General features: G+C 37.4%; 3 protein-coding genes and 1 long non-coding RNA gene across 4 annotated transcripts; 3 read left to right on the plus strand and 1 right to left on the minus strand.

Moving 5' to 3' along the window:
- The first annotated feature begins 218 nt into the window (after positions 1 to 218).
- On the plus strand, positions 219 to 868 carry LOC111457884 (ferredoxin-1). Its single transcript, XM_023100316.1, has one exon. It carries the CDS (start codon positions 269 to 271, stop codon positions 710 to 712), a length of 444 nt encoding a protein of 147 aa, XP_022956084.1. The 5' UTR covers positions 219 to 268; the 3' UTR covers positions 713 to 868.
- Positions 869 to 1,780: 912 nt separating this feature from the next.
- LOC111457877 (5'-nucleotidase SurE) lies at positions 1,781 to 6,543 on the plus strand. Its single transcript, XM_023100308.1, has 10 exons — positions 1,781 to 2,057; positions 2,444 to 2,538; positions 3,107 to 3,171; positions 3,445 to 3,488; positions 3,941 to 4,018; positions 4,272 to 4,425; positions 4,566 to 4,730; positions 5,280 to 5,339; positions 5,423 to 5,549; positions 6,256 to 6,543. The coding sequence occupies exons 1-9, from the start codon at positions 1,912 to 1,914 to the stop codon at positions 5,531 to 5,533; spliced, it is 918 nt and encodes a 305-aa protein (XP_022956076.1). The 5' UTR covers positions 1,781 to 1,911; the 3' UTR covers positions 5,534 to 5,549; positions 6,256 to 6,543.
- A 307-nt stretch (positions 6,544 to 6,850) lies between these two features.
- On the minus strand, positions 6,851 to 8,182 carry LOC111457885. The gene is made up of 2 exons (XR_002713020.1): positions 7,449 to 8,182; positions 6,851 to 7,206 (listed from the first exon to the last, which is right to left on the minus strand). It is a non-coding gene; the product is annotated as an uncharacterized LOC111457885 (long non-coding RNA).
- A 1,019-nt stretch (positions 8,183 to 9,201) lies between these two features.
- On the plus strand, positions 9,202 to 12,134 carry LOC111457701 (heat shock 70 kDa protein 8). The gene is made up of 2 exons (XM_023100056.1): positions 9,202 to 9,518; positions 10,112 to 12,134. Exon 2 carries the CDS (start codon positions 10,115 to 10,117, stop codon positions 11,831 to 11,833), a length of 1,719 nt encoding a protein of 572 aa, XP_022955824.1. The 5' UTR covers positions 9,202 to 9,518; positions 10,112 to 10,114; the 3' UTR covers positions 11,834 to 12,134.
- The last annotated feature ends 1,741 nt before the right edge of the window (positions 12,135 to 13,875 follow it).

Below are 13,875 nucleotides of genomic sequence, written 5' to 3' on the forward strand. Positions count from 1 at the left end.
CTACCTCAACCACTGACCGACTCTAACAACAAATAACTAACAAACATAACATGTTGGTCTTAACCTAAGCTTAATTACAAATAGATGGTGAGTCATTCTTCTAAATTAACTAATATGCCATAGCTACTACCAACGGCTACGATGCGGCCACGCTTTATCAAATTACGGCAAAGAATCAGGACCTTATCCCTACACCAACGCCACGGAACGCCCACAACCTCACAAATCACCTCCTTTTCATTTCATCGCCAAACAGAGAAAAGAAACAATGGCAACTCTTCATTTTGTGCCATCCGCTTTCTCTCTACCAAAACAAAAGCAACCCACCAAGCTTTCCTCAGTCTTCAAGCTCAGACCCACAACCCAGTTAGGCTGCTCACAGCGGCGCTTGGTGGTCCGGTCGTACAAAGTGGTGATCGAGCACGAGGGGCAGACCACAGAGCTGGAGGTGGATGCCGACGAGAGCATATTGGACAGCGCCTTGGACAAAGGGTTAGACATTCCTCACGATTGCAAGCTTGGGGTGTGCATGACTTGCCCTGCTCGCCTTGTCAGTGGCGCCGTGGACCAGAGCGAAGGCATGCTGAGCGATGATGTTGTGGAGAAAGGGTATTCGCTTCTGTGTGTGGCTTATCCCCGCTCAGACTGCCACATCCAAACCATCCCTGAGGAGGAATTGTTGGCACTTCAATTAGCCACAGCTAATGACTGAATCTCAGTTCTTGATGAGGAGCGGTTCTCTCTGGTTTTGTATGATTTTGTAGATTTAATTCTTGTTTAGTTTAAACTCCATGGAAATCAATTGTTATGGATGCTGTCTCTTTTGGCTCTTGTTTGGGTTTTGATGTTAATTTCTTGATTTGATTCCAGCCGGTGGCAGGGAACTGAAATGGATAATTTATTGTTCGAGAGGGGAACGAAACATTCGTTATAAAGTTGTAAAATCTCTTTACGAGTAATGCGTTTTAAAATTTTGAGGGAAAGTTCCAAAGGAAAAGCCCAAAAAGATATATCGGCTAGCAGTGAGTTTGGGCTGTTAGAAATAGTATCAAAGGCAAACATTCGGTGATGTGCCAGCGACAACCAAAACACTCACCACCAAAAGAGGGTGAATAGTGAGATCTCATATCCCACCTCTCTTGGAGAGGAGAACAAAATATTCTACATAAATATGTGGAAACCTCTCCCGAAAAGTCAAGAACAGCATCTTCCAGCAGTGAGCTTGAATTGTTTCAAATGGTATTAGAGGTGGACACGGGATGGTGTGCCACCGAGGACACTAGTCTTCGAAATGGGTGGACGGTGAGATCACACATATCCCACTTCAATTTAAAAAATTCTTATAAATTAAAATTATTATTTTCTCAATTTATTATTACTCCAAATCTAGAGGATAAGTTTTTTTTTTCTTTTTTAAATAATTTTTTCCTTTTGTTGGATTGCGGAAAAGCGTTTTTGCAATATTTTATTCTAAAGCAGTCCGACCACTTCGAAGATGTCACCCACAGGCCACGTCACACTCGTATGAAATTAATTTTTTTTATAATTATATTCTTATATTTAATATTCAAATAAATTATACTTAGATTAACAAATTGGATATTAAATTCATAAGCATATAAATGTTGTGCTCTAAAATTTAGAGAGCATTTTATTTTTTTACTTTAAAAAATGTTTTTCAAAGACAATTTTTAGTATTTTTTTTAAAACAGAAAAATCGAACCAATGTAAATTCCGAAAATAAATCAAATTGTTTACAACAAAAAAGAAAAAGAAAATGTAGACTATAAATGGCAATATCTCGTCGGTGGAGCTTTCTGATTTGCCACCAAATAATTTCCCCGTGTTCGAGGCCATACTCAACTTTCCTTCTTCTACGTTGCTCCGGCGGCTCCCTCTCGGTGCGCAAAAATGGAAGTCAGCACAGTCGATTCAGACAGTAGACCGACGATCATGATCACAAACGACGATGGAATCGATGCGCCCGGTCTTCGCGCTCTGGTTCGCGTCCTCGTCTCCACTCAGCTTTATAACGTTCTAGTCTGTGCTCCTGATTCGTACGCTTCTTGTCTCTTTTCGTCCTCTCGCTTTCCTCTTTTTCCAATTATCGAGTGTTTCTGTTTGAAGCTTATGATCATAACCTATTGTAACAGGGGTGTGTATTTTAGTTGGTGAAATTTTGTTTGTTCGTTTGTTGTGTTTTCCATTTCTCAAGTGGTTCCACTAATTTCTTTCTTTTAGAATGTTGATAGCCGTTGGATCGTGTGAATTGAGATATAAGTAACTATTTTATCGGCTGTTCTTACTTCTTAATCAATATGATAGGATTGGGTCATAAGTCATAAGATATTAGCTAAAATCACTATCTTCTGTTTGTTTAATTTTACAATATATATGATTTTATATATATTTGATGTTGTGAAGTTGTTCTTGCATTACACAGGGAAAAGTCAGCTGTTAGTCAGTCTATTACTTGGCGCCATCCTATTTCTGTTAAGAGAGTGGCTATTGAAGGAACCACTTCTTATGCTGTTTCTGGTATGTTTTTATTCTCTCATTTGAAATCTGTACCTTACCTGGAAATGGAAATGGACTGGTTGTTCGATTCTTAGCTATTCTACCTTATCTGGAAATATTTGGTTTGTTAGAAGTTTTAGGAAATGTAATTCGGTAATCGGCCTATAACCAGAAGTCGCTGATGGTTAGTTCTTTGAAATGTCTAATTTCTTATGTTCTATATATAAGCACAACAGTTAGTGCTCATAGCAAAGCTATGATGCTATAATAGTGTGATAGAATGATGGAGGGTAGACACATTTGCAGTGCTTATGCTCAAATGGGGCCTTACCAATATATAAGGACCATTAATGTATATTAAGATATTTTCGTTAGTCCAATCTCCAATTTCTTGTCTGTTCATCCAGTAATAATTTAGCATATATTCACTTGAACTGAATGGATTTAACTTGAAGTTATGGGTTTGTAATGAAAATCTTGAAGGGTTTCTCGTTTAAACCAATTATCATTGACTTGAACTTCATTCTAGCTGATGTCCGATATTGCTTCCAGTGGCTTACTAAGGTTTTAAGCTTGCATGCTTCTGCAGGAACTCCGGCCGATTGTACTTCTTTGGGAGTATCCAAAGCTCTCTTTCCTTCAATCCCGGATCTGGTCGTTCTTTTTCCCTTAATTGCACGGTTTGGCCGTAGTATATTTTCCTATTGAGCTATTTGTGCTTTATTCGCTTTAACATACTTGACTTGAGGATAACCTGACAAGAAGATAGGATTTTTATCTGTATTTGTAACTGTGGACTATTTAGTCAAACAACTACTTTATGTTGAATGCTAGAGCATCTCCCATTGTTATCGCTGATGAAGTATGTGCTTACAAGAAATTTATTTAGCTCTTCCTGCCTATTTATGTATTGTACATTTATTGCAGGTACTCAGTGGCATAAACATGGGTAGCAACTGCGGTTATCATGTGTTAGTGACAAATCTTTACGGACTTCCCCTTACTGAACTATTTTTAAAGTTCAGCTATCAATGATATTAAAGCATCAAATATGTACTCCCTACTCAACATGCATGTTTACTTGCCCATTGTGTTGGCAAGAAAAGCGTAAACTTAGTATCAACTCACGTCGAAGTCATTAGAGCTCTCATAATTATATGACTAACGAGTAAAATGTGCTCTTAAATAGAATAGTGAAGTAATCAACCTTTTTGCTACAAGAAGTCAAGCTCATTGAAGCATCTGGAAATATTAATCCCCAAAGTTTTGGGACAAAACAGACTAATAAATATTTTTCCTTGTAGCTGTTTTGGTTATCTAAGTAGGTACCAGTCAATCTTATTTGATCAATATAGAAAATTCCCCATGCGTGGTTGGAAGGATTTAGTAACTTTATTGATGCAGTCTTTCATTTGAACTGCAGTGTGTATTCTGGGACAGTAGCTGGTGCTCGAGAAGCCTTTTTTAAAGGCATTCCTTCTGCTTCCTTATCTTATGAGTGGTATGCCTAAAGATTTCCATTATTGTTAGACCTGAATCATTTAATTGTTACATAAAATCTATTGAGATAGGATCCTTTCTTAAAAGAGAAAAAAAGAAGAAGAAAGGTTTCGATTTGTAGAGCAGTAAATGGACTGTTATCTTGGTTGGAAATTTTCTCGATCATCTTAATTATCAGTCTATCTCATTATTATCAGTATTATTAATTTTTATAAATCTTTACTCATTTGCCTTTTCTTGTTATGTTGCTTCAGGATTGGAGGTAGGAGCAATATAGAAGACTACACGCTTGCTGCCGAGGCTTGCTTGCCCATAATAAGTGCAATGTTAGTTGGCGTCAAGGCTCAAACTTTTCCACGGAATTGTTTCTTGAATATCGATTTCCCAACAGATATTGCTAATCATAGGGTAATAAATATTTTAACACCTAATGAACATCATTCCATTTCGTATTGAGTTATGCTGTAGAATGTATTATACTTCCGTGTTATGAAAGAGGTGATTAACAGTAACCCTTCTGGATTTTTTTTTTCGTGGGCATTATTTAGGGTTATAAGGTAACTAAGCAAGGCCGATGCATATCTAAAATGGGCTGGATAAGAGTTACTTCTGACTCTCAAGGAGGTAAAATGTTGTCAACTATGACGATGGACCCAACATCATCAGTGGAATGTAATATGTCAAGTGAATCATCTGAGCTGTTTGCAAGGCAGGTTGGTTCTCTGCCTCTCTATCCAAATTCTTTCATTAAAAGAGACAGCAATATTGATATCTTCTGGTTCAGAGCACTCCAAAGACACTGCTCCACTATTACGTTCGAACTCTACAATCTTCTCGTATCTTTTTATTCGCTTTGATAACAAATACTGCAAGATTGTATCTAAATGAAAAATGGAAAGGACATTAGACTTGTAGGAGGTAGCTTCAACTTCCAATTAGCTAATTAGAGCAACTCAAACTTTCCAACAATCAGTCATAGAGAGTCCAAAAATAATTTTTTTTTATGTACCCTTCCATTCATTGATTGTTTAAATACAACAGTGTTATAACCCATTAATAAAAACATTTAAAGTACTGAGATTATTCTTTTTTAGGTTTCTCGTACTTTGTACTATATAACAATCAGGTCACATTCATTTGCCTTCCCGTTGGAATTATTTTATTTTGGATGATTTGATGATTGTTTTGTTTCATGGTTCCTGGCTTATCATCGAATAGAACTTTGTATTTGTAGATGTTAATGTAAGTTATTATCTTTGTAGGTAATAAGTGCTGCTGTTGCTGATGAAGATACAGATTTCAAATATCTACAAGAAGGCTATGTGTGTATCATTTTCCTTATAAACTAAAACTTATCATTATGGAAATATGCCGTCATTAATTAGAAGCTCATGATTCCATACAGATTACTGTCACTCCTCTTGCTGCCCTGTCTCGTGCGGAGATAGAATGTGAAATTTTTTTGGAAGCCTGGTTGCCTGGTGTGGTTGCTCGGCCATCACCATCTGCTTTATAATTTCGTTTGGTTTCTGGTAATGCCACTTAAAAGTTTTACGAACTTCATTTTGTTTTAATATCAATAAGCAGATAGCCATAAGCACACAGGAGCCATACAGCCTCAGTTCACGTGTCATAAGTATCTTCCGTCGTCCCATTTGATTTTTTTTTTTTTTTTTTACCTCTTACCAATTCCCCACCCCCTTCCTCCTCCCTCTCAGAGGTATCGATGTTCATGTTATAGAAACTTATTAGATCATGTAAACAGCTTTTCTTTCCCAATCATAGAAATATTTAGTATTCGATTACCTTCATGTTATTGATTGTGATAAGAGAAGTTCATTATCCTTACCGCCTCTTTGAAGGTACTGACACATTAGGCAGCTGAATTGTAACCATTGATAATTTCTGCAGCACCTTTATGCTAACTAATTTATGTTGAACTCTAGACATGGTATCTAAAATTAGTCAAAAGAATGTTGGCATCCTCTTAGTATTCTGTGTACCAATCTTCACTGAATGCTAGGAAACCTGTGTTTTCTATGGGGATTAGGAAAGTCCTGACTGAACTGAACACTCAATACGTTGCACGTGCACTATAGGAGCCATAACACATCTGGTATTCTATCATATTGAAGTATGGTACAACATTGAGTGTTAAAGGTTTTTTTTCCTCTCTGAGGCTGAACAAAACATTATGAAAGCAAGTGTTACTAAAAAAATTCTGTTTATTCTTTGCAGGCTTAGGCATTTTGTTAGATGGTCAAACTTCGAGCGGAGTAGTTTCTTATTGAATGGCCACCGATTCGTGCTTTCAGAGAGCAGGTCTTCATGTCATGTAAAATGTAAATCTGGTTTGAAAATTGTTTAGCAGAAAAACTATGGAAGGCTTACTGTTAACTGATTCTATTAAAAGTATTACTCAATGTGACAGAAACTTGAAGAAAGAGTCTTTCTTTATTTCATTACCTTGTGGCATCTCTAATAATGTTCTTTGATTGTTGTTTAGTTTCAATAAGGTTTGAAGTTGTGAGCTAAACCTCCCATTAGGTTCACAAGTCACTTGTTGGTAATATCAGTCATTTGGTAGATTTGGATTAGTGAACAACCTTACCATCTTACCATATCATGAAGCAAATGCCACTTTATCAGATTAGGGGTTTTTATCACAACCAGATCATTGTTTTTGTGGCTCTCTTTATTTCTCTATTCTTTTTTCCCCCATTTCAAATGTCTAAATAGCAAGCCTAGAGTCTTAAGTCTACAGGATTTATGAAGGAAAGAGTGAATATAATCGAACCATTATTCTCATCTATTCAATAGTTGTCTCATGTCATTATCAGAATCAACCTTGAAGGTATAGAATTTAGAATTCAACTGCCACCACAACTGCTGAAATGGACAAAGCAACTACTGTAAGAAGCTACACAAAAAATTAGACAGAAGAGAGAAAAATGGTGAAAATGGTGAAGGTAAACTTTTATTTCTGGGCATTCATTTTCCCCCCCTTCAGTATGTAAAGCATTATAAATATTTTATGTACATTGCTGGGGAAACTGTGTTTAGGAGGTTGAAAGCTTCATTGCTTTGGTGGAAATGAAGTGTGTGATTCCACTAATATTGACCAAAGCACATGCACATCTTCACAGGGACATGATTTGACATCCTCATACAGAATATATATCCCTCTTCCTGCATTAAACAACCCAGAAAATATGAAAAAACTTAGAAGGGTGTTGAAGAGATTCTTTTCTGCACAATTTTCATGTGAAAGAACAGGAAGGGAAGGAGAAATGGCTGTTCAAAATATGAAAATGCTGTCATTGCAGGGCAAAAGGAAGCAACAGAAGAAGAGGGGTGCAGAAATGCAGGCTAAACAAAAAAACAGAGAATGTAAGCGACGAAAGCAAGGTCGAAAAGGGGAGGCAACTTACGTTTTTTCGACGAAGAATGGAGTCGAAACCAGAGCTTCTTCAATGGGGAGAAGAAGGATTGGAGCCACCCCATTCCTTTCAGCTCATGGCAGAGGGTAAGAGAAAGAGCAAAGGTATGAATTTGTTTTTGGTTTTCTTTTCTTTTCTTTTCTTTTAGCTTAGACAAGAAAGAGGGATTTTGTGGCATTTTTGTTCGATTCATTTATTCAACAAACCATGCATTTTCTCATATGGTTCATGGTAAAATGTCTTTGTCAACCACTTTTGTTCCTTGTAGTAGAAGAAGCCTTCTTTCACCACCAATCTGCTGTGCTTCACACACTTCCCTGAATTCCCTTCGAATTAAAACCCCATCTTAAGAGTTTTGAGAGTCTGATCATTGTTTTTGTGGCCTTTCCCGTTTTGGATATCTCTTTTGATTGAAGAAAATAATGTATAAAGCCTTTTGAAATGGAGTCCCCAACAAGGGATCCTATCCCCACAGCTCCTCATATCCTTTACTCCCCAATTGGGTGCCTTAGAAGTGTGCCTCAACCTTGTTTTCCCAACTCCCATCTCTCCTCTTTTTTTCTCTCTCTCTAGAAACCTTTTAGCTTTAACAACAAGAGTAGAGTCGAGTCAGTAACCATCTAAGTCCACTGCTAGCAGATAATATTTGCTTCAGCTTCATGGTTTCAAAACGCGTCTGCTAGAAAGATATTTTCCACACCTTTATAAGAGATGTTTCGTTCTTCTTTCCAACCGATGTGCGATCTTACAATCCACCCTCCTTGGGGGCTTAGTGTCCTCGCTGGCACACCACCCAATGTCTGACTCTGATACCATTTATAATAGCTCAAACCTATCGCTAATAGATATTGTCTGCTTTGGCCTGTTATGTATCGTCGTCAGCCTCACGATTTTAAAACGTGTATGCTAAGAAAGTATTTCCACACCGTTATAAGAAATATTTCGTTCTCTTCTCCAACTGATCTCTTATCTCGATCTTTCTCTGAATGAGAGAGAAAAAAGAGATTTTGTGGGTTATGGTGATGCTCGATACTCTCGAGTGGAAGTAAAATGAAATGGGGAGAGATTGATTTGATTTGTTCAAACCGTCAAAATCATTTAACTACAATTTTCTTGTTGACCACCTCTAACTTACTCTTCACTTTCTGATCTCTTTTTTCTACTTCATAATTATGGTTTGCAAAAATAATCAGTTGTTGCACAAAATAGGAAAATATTACCAAAAAGAAAAAAACAAAATGGGCAAATAATATGAACACACACTTTTCCATCCTTAAATATGATCTCGTAAATATGTTAAATCTCAACAACTTTATAAAGCTTTTGAAACAATTATGAACATTGAACACTATTTTTCAATAGCTAAATACTTCGGTGGTTGAAGAACAGGAGCTTAGAGATTCTCTTATATCACACTCGAATATGAAACAAATTGAAGAGGAGTAGGATCTGACCTCGTTTTCAGATTTTTTAAATTTATTATTTTATTATTTTACTTTTGTAATTACTTAAATACAAATAGTTGATGTTTTCTAAAGATTTTTATAAAAAAAATTGGACAATTTCGTACTAAAAAAAATAATCATATACACTCAAAAACCATTTATCCATATTTTAAAATTACTTAAATTTTTTTTTCATATTGGGCCTGGGTCAAGTCAGCCCAACAGGGACAAGTGTTGGGCCTTGCCACGTGGGCTACCGACCATTTAAGAGTTTAATTTTGATTGTTTTTATCAATTAATTTACAATACAAACATAATTTATTGATTTAAAAAATTAACAATATTTTCAGCCATCGTTTTGCCCCTTCTTTAAAAATCAAAATTGTGTCTTTTTCCCTTCTCTAGGAAGCTCTAGAAGACGATCAACCCTTCTTTCAATGGGTTCTATAAATGAACCTTCGCCTTCCAGTTCCTTCTTCACCGATTCCTCTCGTAGCTTCTAACACTCTTCTCACTGCTCTTTTCCTTGCTTCTATCTGCTGCCGGAATCTCTGTCTTCTTGTTCATTCTGCAACCTGCTTGCTCGGTTCAACTATTTTGATCGTTGCTGCTTCTGGTAATTCTATTTTCTTTCCTCAATTGGTTTTCACGGAACTAGGTACGTCTTGTTCTTTGATTTGCTTCGCGCCAGTTCGTAATTTCCCATCTGTTTGTGCTTTCGTCAAATCAGTTTGATTCATTATACTTTTAATTAGTCTTATTAAGAGATTGAATGTAGTGATATTTTGAAATCTTGCTGCTCTGTTTATATTGGAAATGTTGTAATAGTATTGAGAATTGGATTAAGAGATAGATTGTAGTTGATCTTGTTTATATGAATTTTATGTAATTTCCAATCTGTCTATTTGCGGAGTTTTGGTCTATTAGCCCTATACGAGAACTGAGTTTAGATGTTGGAAAATTGAAGACTTATAGACAAGTTTACACATGATATTGTTTGTGTTTATAAACTATAACACGCTTTGAAGTGATTGAATCAACCTGATTTTGTCCAAAATCTGTAGAAGCATTTTTGTGTGTTCTTTTTGAAGTGTTTTAAAGATCATTCAGTGGAATTTAAACTCATTTTAAGGGGCTGAGTTCTTGGTTATCTATTCCTTGCCCGTTAGTTCAGTGTATAGCTAGAGCTTTATATTGATCAAAATGCAGATTATGGCCGAACCAATATACACTGTAGCTTCTGATAGTGAAACCACTGGGGAGGATAGATCAGCATCAATCTTTCCGGAAATTGCTGTTGGAATTGATATTGGTACTTCACAGTGTAGTATTGCAGTCTGGAATGGATCTCAGGTTGAGCTTCTTAAGAACACTAGAAATCAGAAGATTATGAGATCATATGTCACCTTCAAGGATGATACTCCTTCTGGTGGAGTTATTAATGAGCTAAGTCAGGAGTATGACATGCTCTCTGGTGCTGCAATTTTCAATATGAAACGCTTGATTGGAAGAGTTGACACTGACCCAGTTGTTCATGCAAGCAAGAGCCTTCCTTTTCTAGTGCAAACTTTGGACATTGGTGTTCGTCCATTTGTTGCAGCTTTGGTGAACAATATATGGAGATCTACCACTCCTGAAGAAGTTCTGGCAATCTTTCTTGTTGAACTGAAAATGATGGCTGAACATCAACTGAAGCGGCCAATTAGAAATGTTGTTTTAACAATTCCGGTTTCGTTCAGCCGATTTCAGCTTACTCGGGTGGAACGAGCTTGTGCGATGGCTGGCCTTCAAGTCAGGTTGATGCCTGAACCAACAGCAGTAGCTTTATTGTATGCCCAACAACAGCAGCAGCAGGCTGTACATGAGAACATGGGCAGTGGAAGTGAAAAGATCGCCCTTATTTTCAACATGGGAGCTGGATATTGTGATGTTGCTGTATCAGCCACAGGGGGAGGAGTGTCACAGATCAAAGCCCTGGCTGGAAGTCCTATTGGAGGTGAAGATCTACTTCAAAATACCATGAAGTATCTTTTGCCAAATGCGGAATCTATATTTTCACACCGTGGAATCGATGAGATCAGAAGGATGGGGTTACTCCGAGTTGCGACCCAAGATGCTATCCACAAGCTTTCATTCCAGTCGAGTGTTCAAATCGATGTGAACTTGGGAAATGGGTCTAAGTTATGCAAGGTTCTAAGCCGAGAGGAGTTCGAGATGGTGAATAGCGAGGTGTTTGAGAAATGTGAGAACCTTGTAAATCAATGCTTACACGATGCAAGAGTAGGGATTGATGATTTGAGCGACGTAGTAGTAGTTGGTGGATGTTCGAACATACCAAAGATCAGAAGTTTTCTGATGGAAAAAAGCAAAAAGAAGGCACTTTATGAAGGAATGAATCCTTTAGAAGCTGCTGTCTGTGGTGCAGCTTTAGAAGGTGCAGTAGCATCGGGCATTGCCGATCCGTTTGGAAGTTTAGATCTCCTTAGCATCCAAGCAACGCCTCTCGCCATTGGAATTCGAGCTGATGGAAACAGCTTCATTCCAATTATTCCCAAGAACACTACAATGCCAGCACGCAAGGAGTTGGTTTTCACAACTGTAAAAGACAATCAAAGCGAGGCCCTGATTGTTGTATATGAAGGCGAAGAGACAAGAGCAGAAGAAAATCATCTACTTGGCTATTTCAAGATCATTGGAATTCCACCAGCACCCAAAGGAATCCCTGAAATTACTATCTGTATGGACATTGACTCCTCAAATATGCTTAGAGTTCTAGCTGGGGCAAGACTCCCAGGTGCTCAACACCCTGCAACCCCTTTCATGGAAGTCAAGATGCCAACCGTCGACGACGGGCAAGGCTGGTGTGCAGAGGCTCTGCATGGAAAATATGGTGCTGCCATGGACTTGGTTTCATTGCGGAAGAAAAGCTAGGTGAATATCTAGAGCCTACTGTTCTGTTTCTACATTCACTTTCATATATGACTCCTTAAGTTCAATGCAAATACATAGCGAAATAATGTATGTTGGGTAATGTAAATGTCACATTTTCATGTTTTTAAGTGTCAATAGCTTCCTGGAATATGAACTACTGTGATAGATGAAGAATTAGGGACACTCTTGTTGGCGATGCTGTAGTTATTCAGTGTAAGTTGTATCTACCTTGTTAAGTACATCCTAGATTGTAACATGATCTCCTTGTTTCAGTATTAGAGGCTTGAAAATGACTTGACCATGATTCATCAAGTTTGATCTATTATGTATTACTATGTTCCATTATGTATCACTTTAAAACGTGAAACAATCGTTTGGTTGAAAATCACTTTTCCATTCATCTTGGACTTGTTGAACTCTTTCTAGAATGCGAATAAGCTCCTAGTGAGACTTGGACAATAGAACTACTATTAGGGAGAAGTTTTCACACCGTTACAAGGAATCAACCTCATAGTTTTAAAACGCATTTATTAGGGAGAGGTTTTAACATCCTTATAACGGATTATTTGTTCTTCTCTCCAACTAATGTGGTGTCTCACAATTCACCCTCTTGGAGGCCAATGTCCTCATTGGCATATTGTCTGGTATCTGACTCTGATACCATTTATAACAATCTAAGCCACCACTAGCAGATATTGTCGGCTTTGGCTTGTTACGATCACAGTTTTAAAACACATCTACTAGAAAGATGTTTCACGTCCTTATAAAAAATGTTTCATTATCCCGTTCAATCAATGTGAGATCTTATATCATACTATTGATTTATCATTTCTAATTCTCCAAAATGCTAACTTTATACTAATAGAAATGTCTCCATCATTTATTTCAGTACTGAAATGATTCCTACCACGAGAAATATATGCTAAATTGTTTTTAAAAAAATATTGATTTTGATTTTGGAAGAGGAAATTGTGTCTTTTTTGGGAAGAAGTTCCATGTTGATGTGTCCATATTCCTTAGAAAAGAGAAGAGCAGTAGAGCCTACAGAACTGCAAACAAAAACCAGACATCCCTACACAACAACTAGTAAACTCCAAACAAAACCTCTGCACTTACTTAAACACTCTCTCAAACTCTAATGCCTTGTCCTCATCCAAACCCAAACTCACCTACACGACTCTGTACTCTCCATTAGATTCCAAACACAAAAGGGCACTGATCTTACGACGTCATCTGTTTTGGATGAATGAGAACAGAACCCCCTCCCTCGCCAAAACGACATGTCGAATACGACACAAACACATGATAAAATAAAATCCCAGCTCACTCCCCAAAACTACATGTGTTCTGATTCTGTTTCTGAACCAATCCCCCTTCTCAATATCTCTGTGCTCCGCCATTGTTTCAATTCCCAAAGCCTACTTCCCTCCTCCCTTTTGACTTTCTCTTTCAACTTGCGACATAAACCCCGACACATATTCCCACTCCCTTACCTCATCTTCTCTCAATCTCACTCATAAAAATCCGACCTTTCTTGTTTTAATCTTCGTGATTTGCTTATTAACAAATACCCATTTGACCAAAAATGAAACCCAGCTCAGTATTAAACACAGGGGAAGATTCCAAGGACATATACTCTTGGTCAATCAACACAGTGTCGCAAATTTTCATAATAATTAATAACAAATAGTTAAGACTTTGTGTTGTTTTTTGGTTCATTTTTTGAGGTTTCGAGGATCTTCACATTTGATTTCACCGGGTCGACCACGCTACCCATTCCCCAGAAACCTAAGACTCTGTAAAAAGAACCACAAAGTTCAAAAAACAGGACAATTTTCACCACATTTTACACCCCAAGTACCACATTGTCGTCTAGCCTTTCGAACTCAACGCCAACTCGGGCTGCCACTCGGACTGCGACTCGCTCATTATTTGTAATACTGATGAGTGTAGTTCGAGGAACACAGTCCATTGTAAAACCTTCATTTTTCTCCTTGATTTCGTATGTTGTAAAGAAGAGATTTTTTTTTTTTTTTTTTTTT

Source organism: Cucurbita moschata, unplaced genomic scaffold, assembly GCF_002738365.1.
Source record: "Cucurbita moschata cultivar Rifu unplaced genomic scaffold, Cmos_1.0 Cmo_Scf00020, whole genome shotgun sequence".
NCBI classification, from domain to species: Eukaryota; Viridiplantae; Streptophyta; class Magnoliopsida; order Cucurbitales; family Cucurbitaceae; genus Cucurbita; species Cucurbita moschata.

Bases quoted from the DNA above. Each gene is read 5' to 3' on its own strand.
- LOC111457884 (XM_023100316.1), top strand. From the start codon at position 269: ATGGCAACTCTTCATTTTGTGCCATCCGCTTTCTCTCTACCAAAACAA.
- LOC111457701 (XM_023100056.1), top strand. From the start codon at position 10,115: ATGGCCGAACCAATATACACTGTAGCTTCTGATAGTGAAACCACTGGG.
- LOC111457877 (XM_023100308.1), top strand. From the start codon at position 1,912: ATGGAAGTCAGCACAGTCGATTCAGACAGTAGACCGACGATCATGATC. The intron at 3,172-3,444 runs GTCGTTCTTTTT...CATTTATTGCAG, and splicing joins TTCCTTCAATCCCGGATCTG to GTACTCAGTGGCATAAACAT. The intron at 5,340-5,422 runs GTGTGTATCATT...GATTCCATACAG, and splicing joins AATATCTACAAGAAGGCTAT to ATTACTGTCACTCCTCTTGC.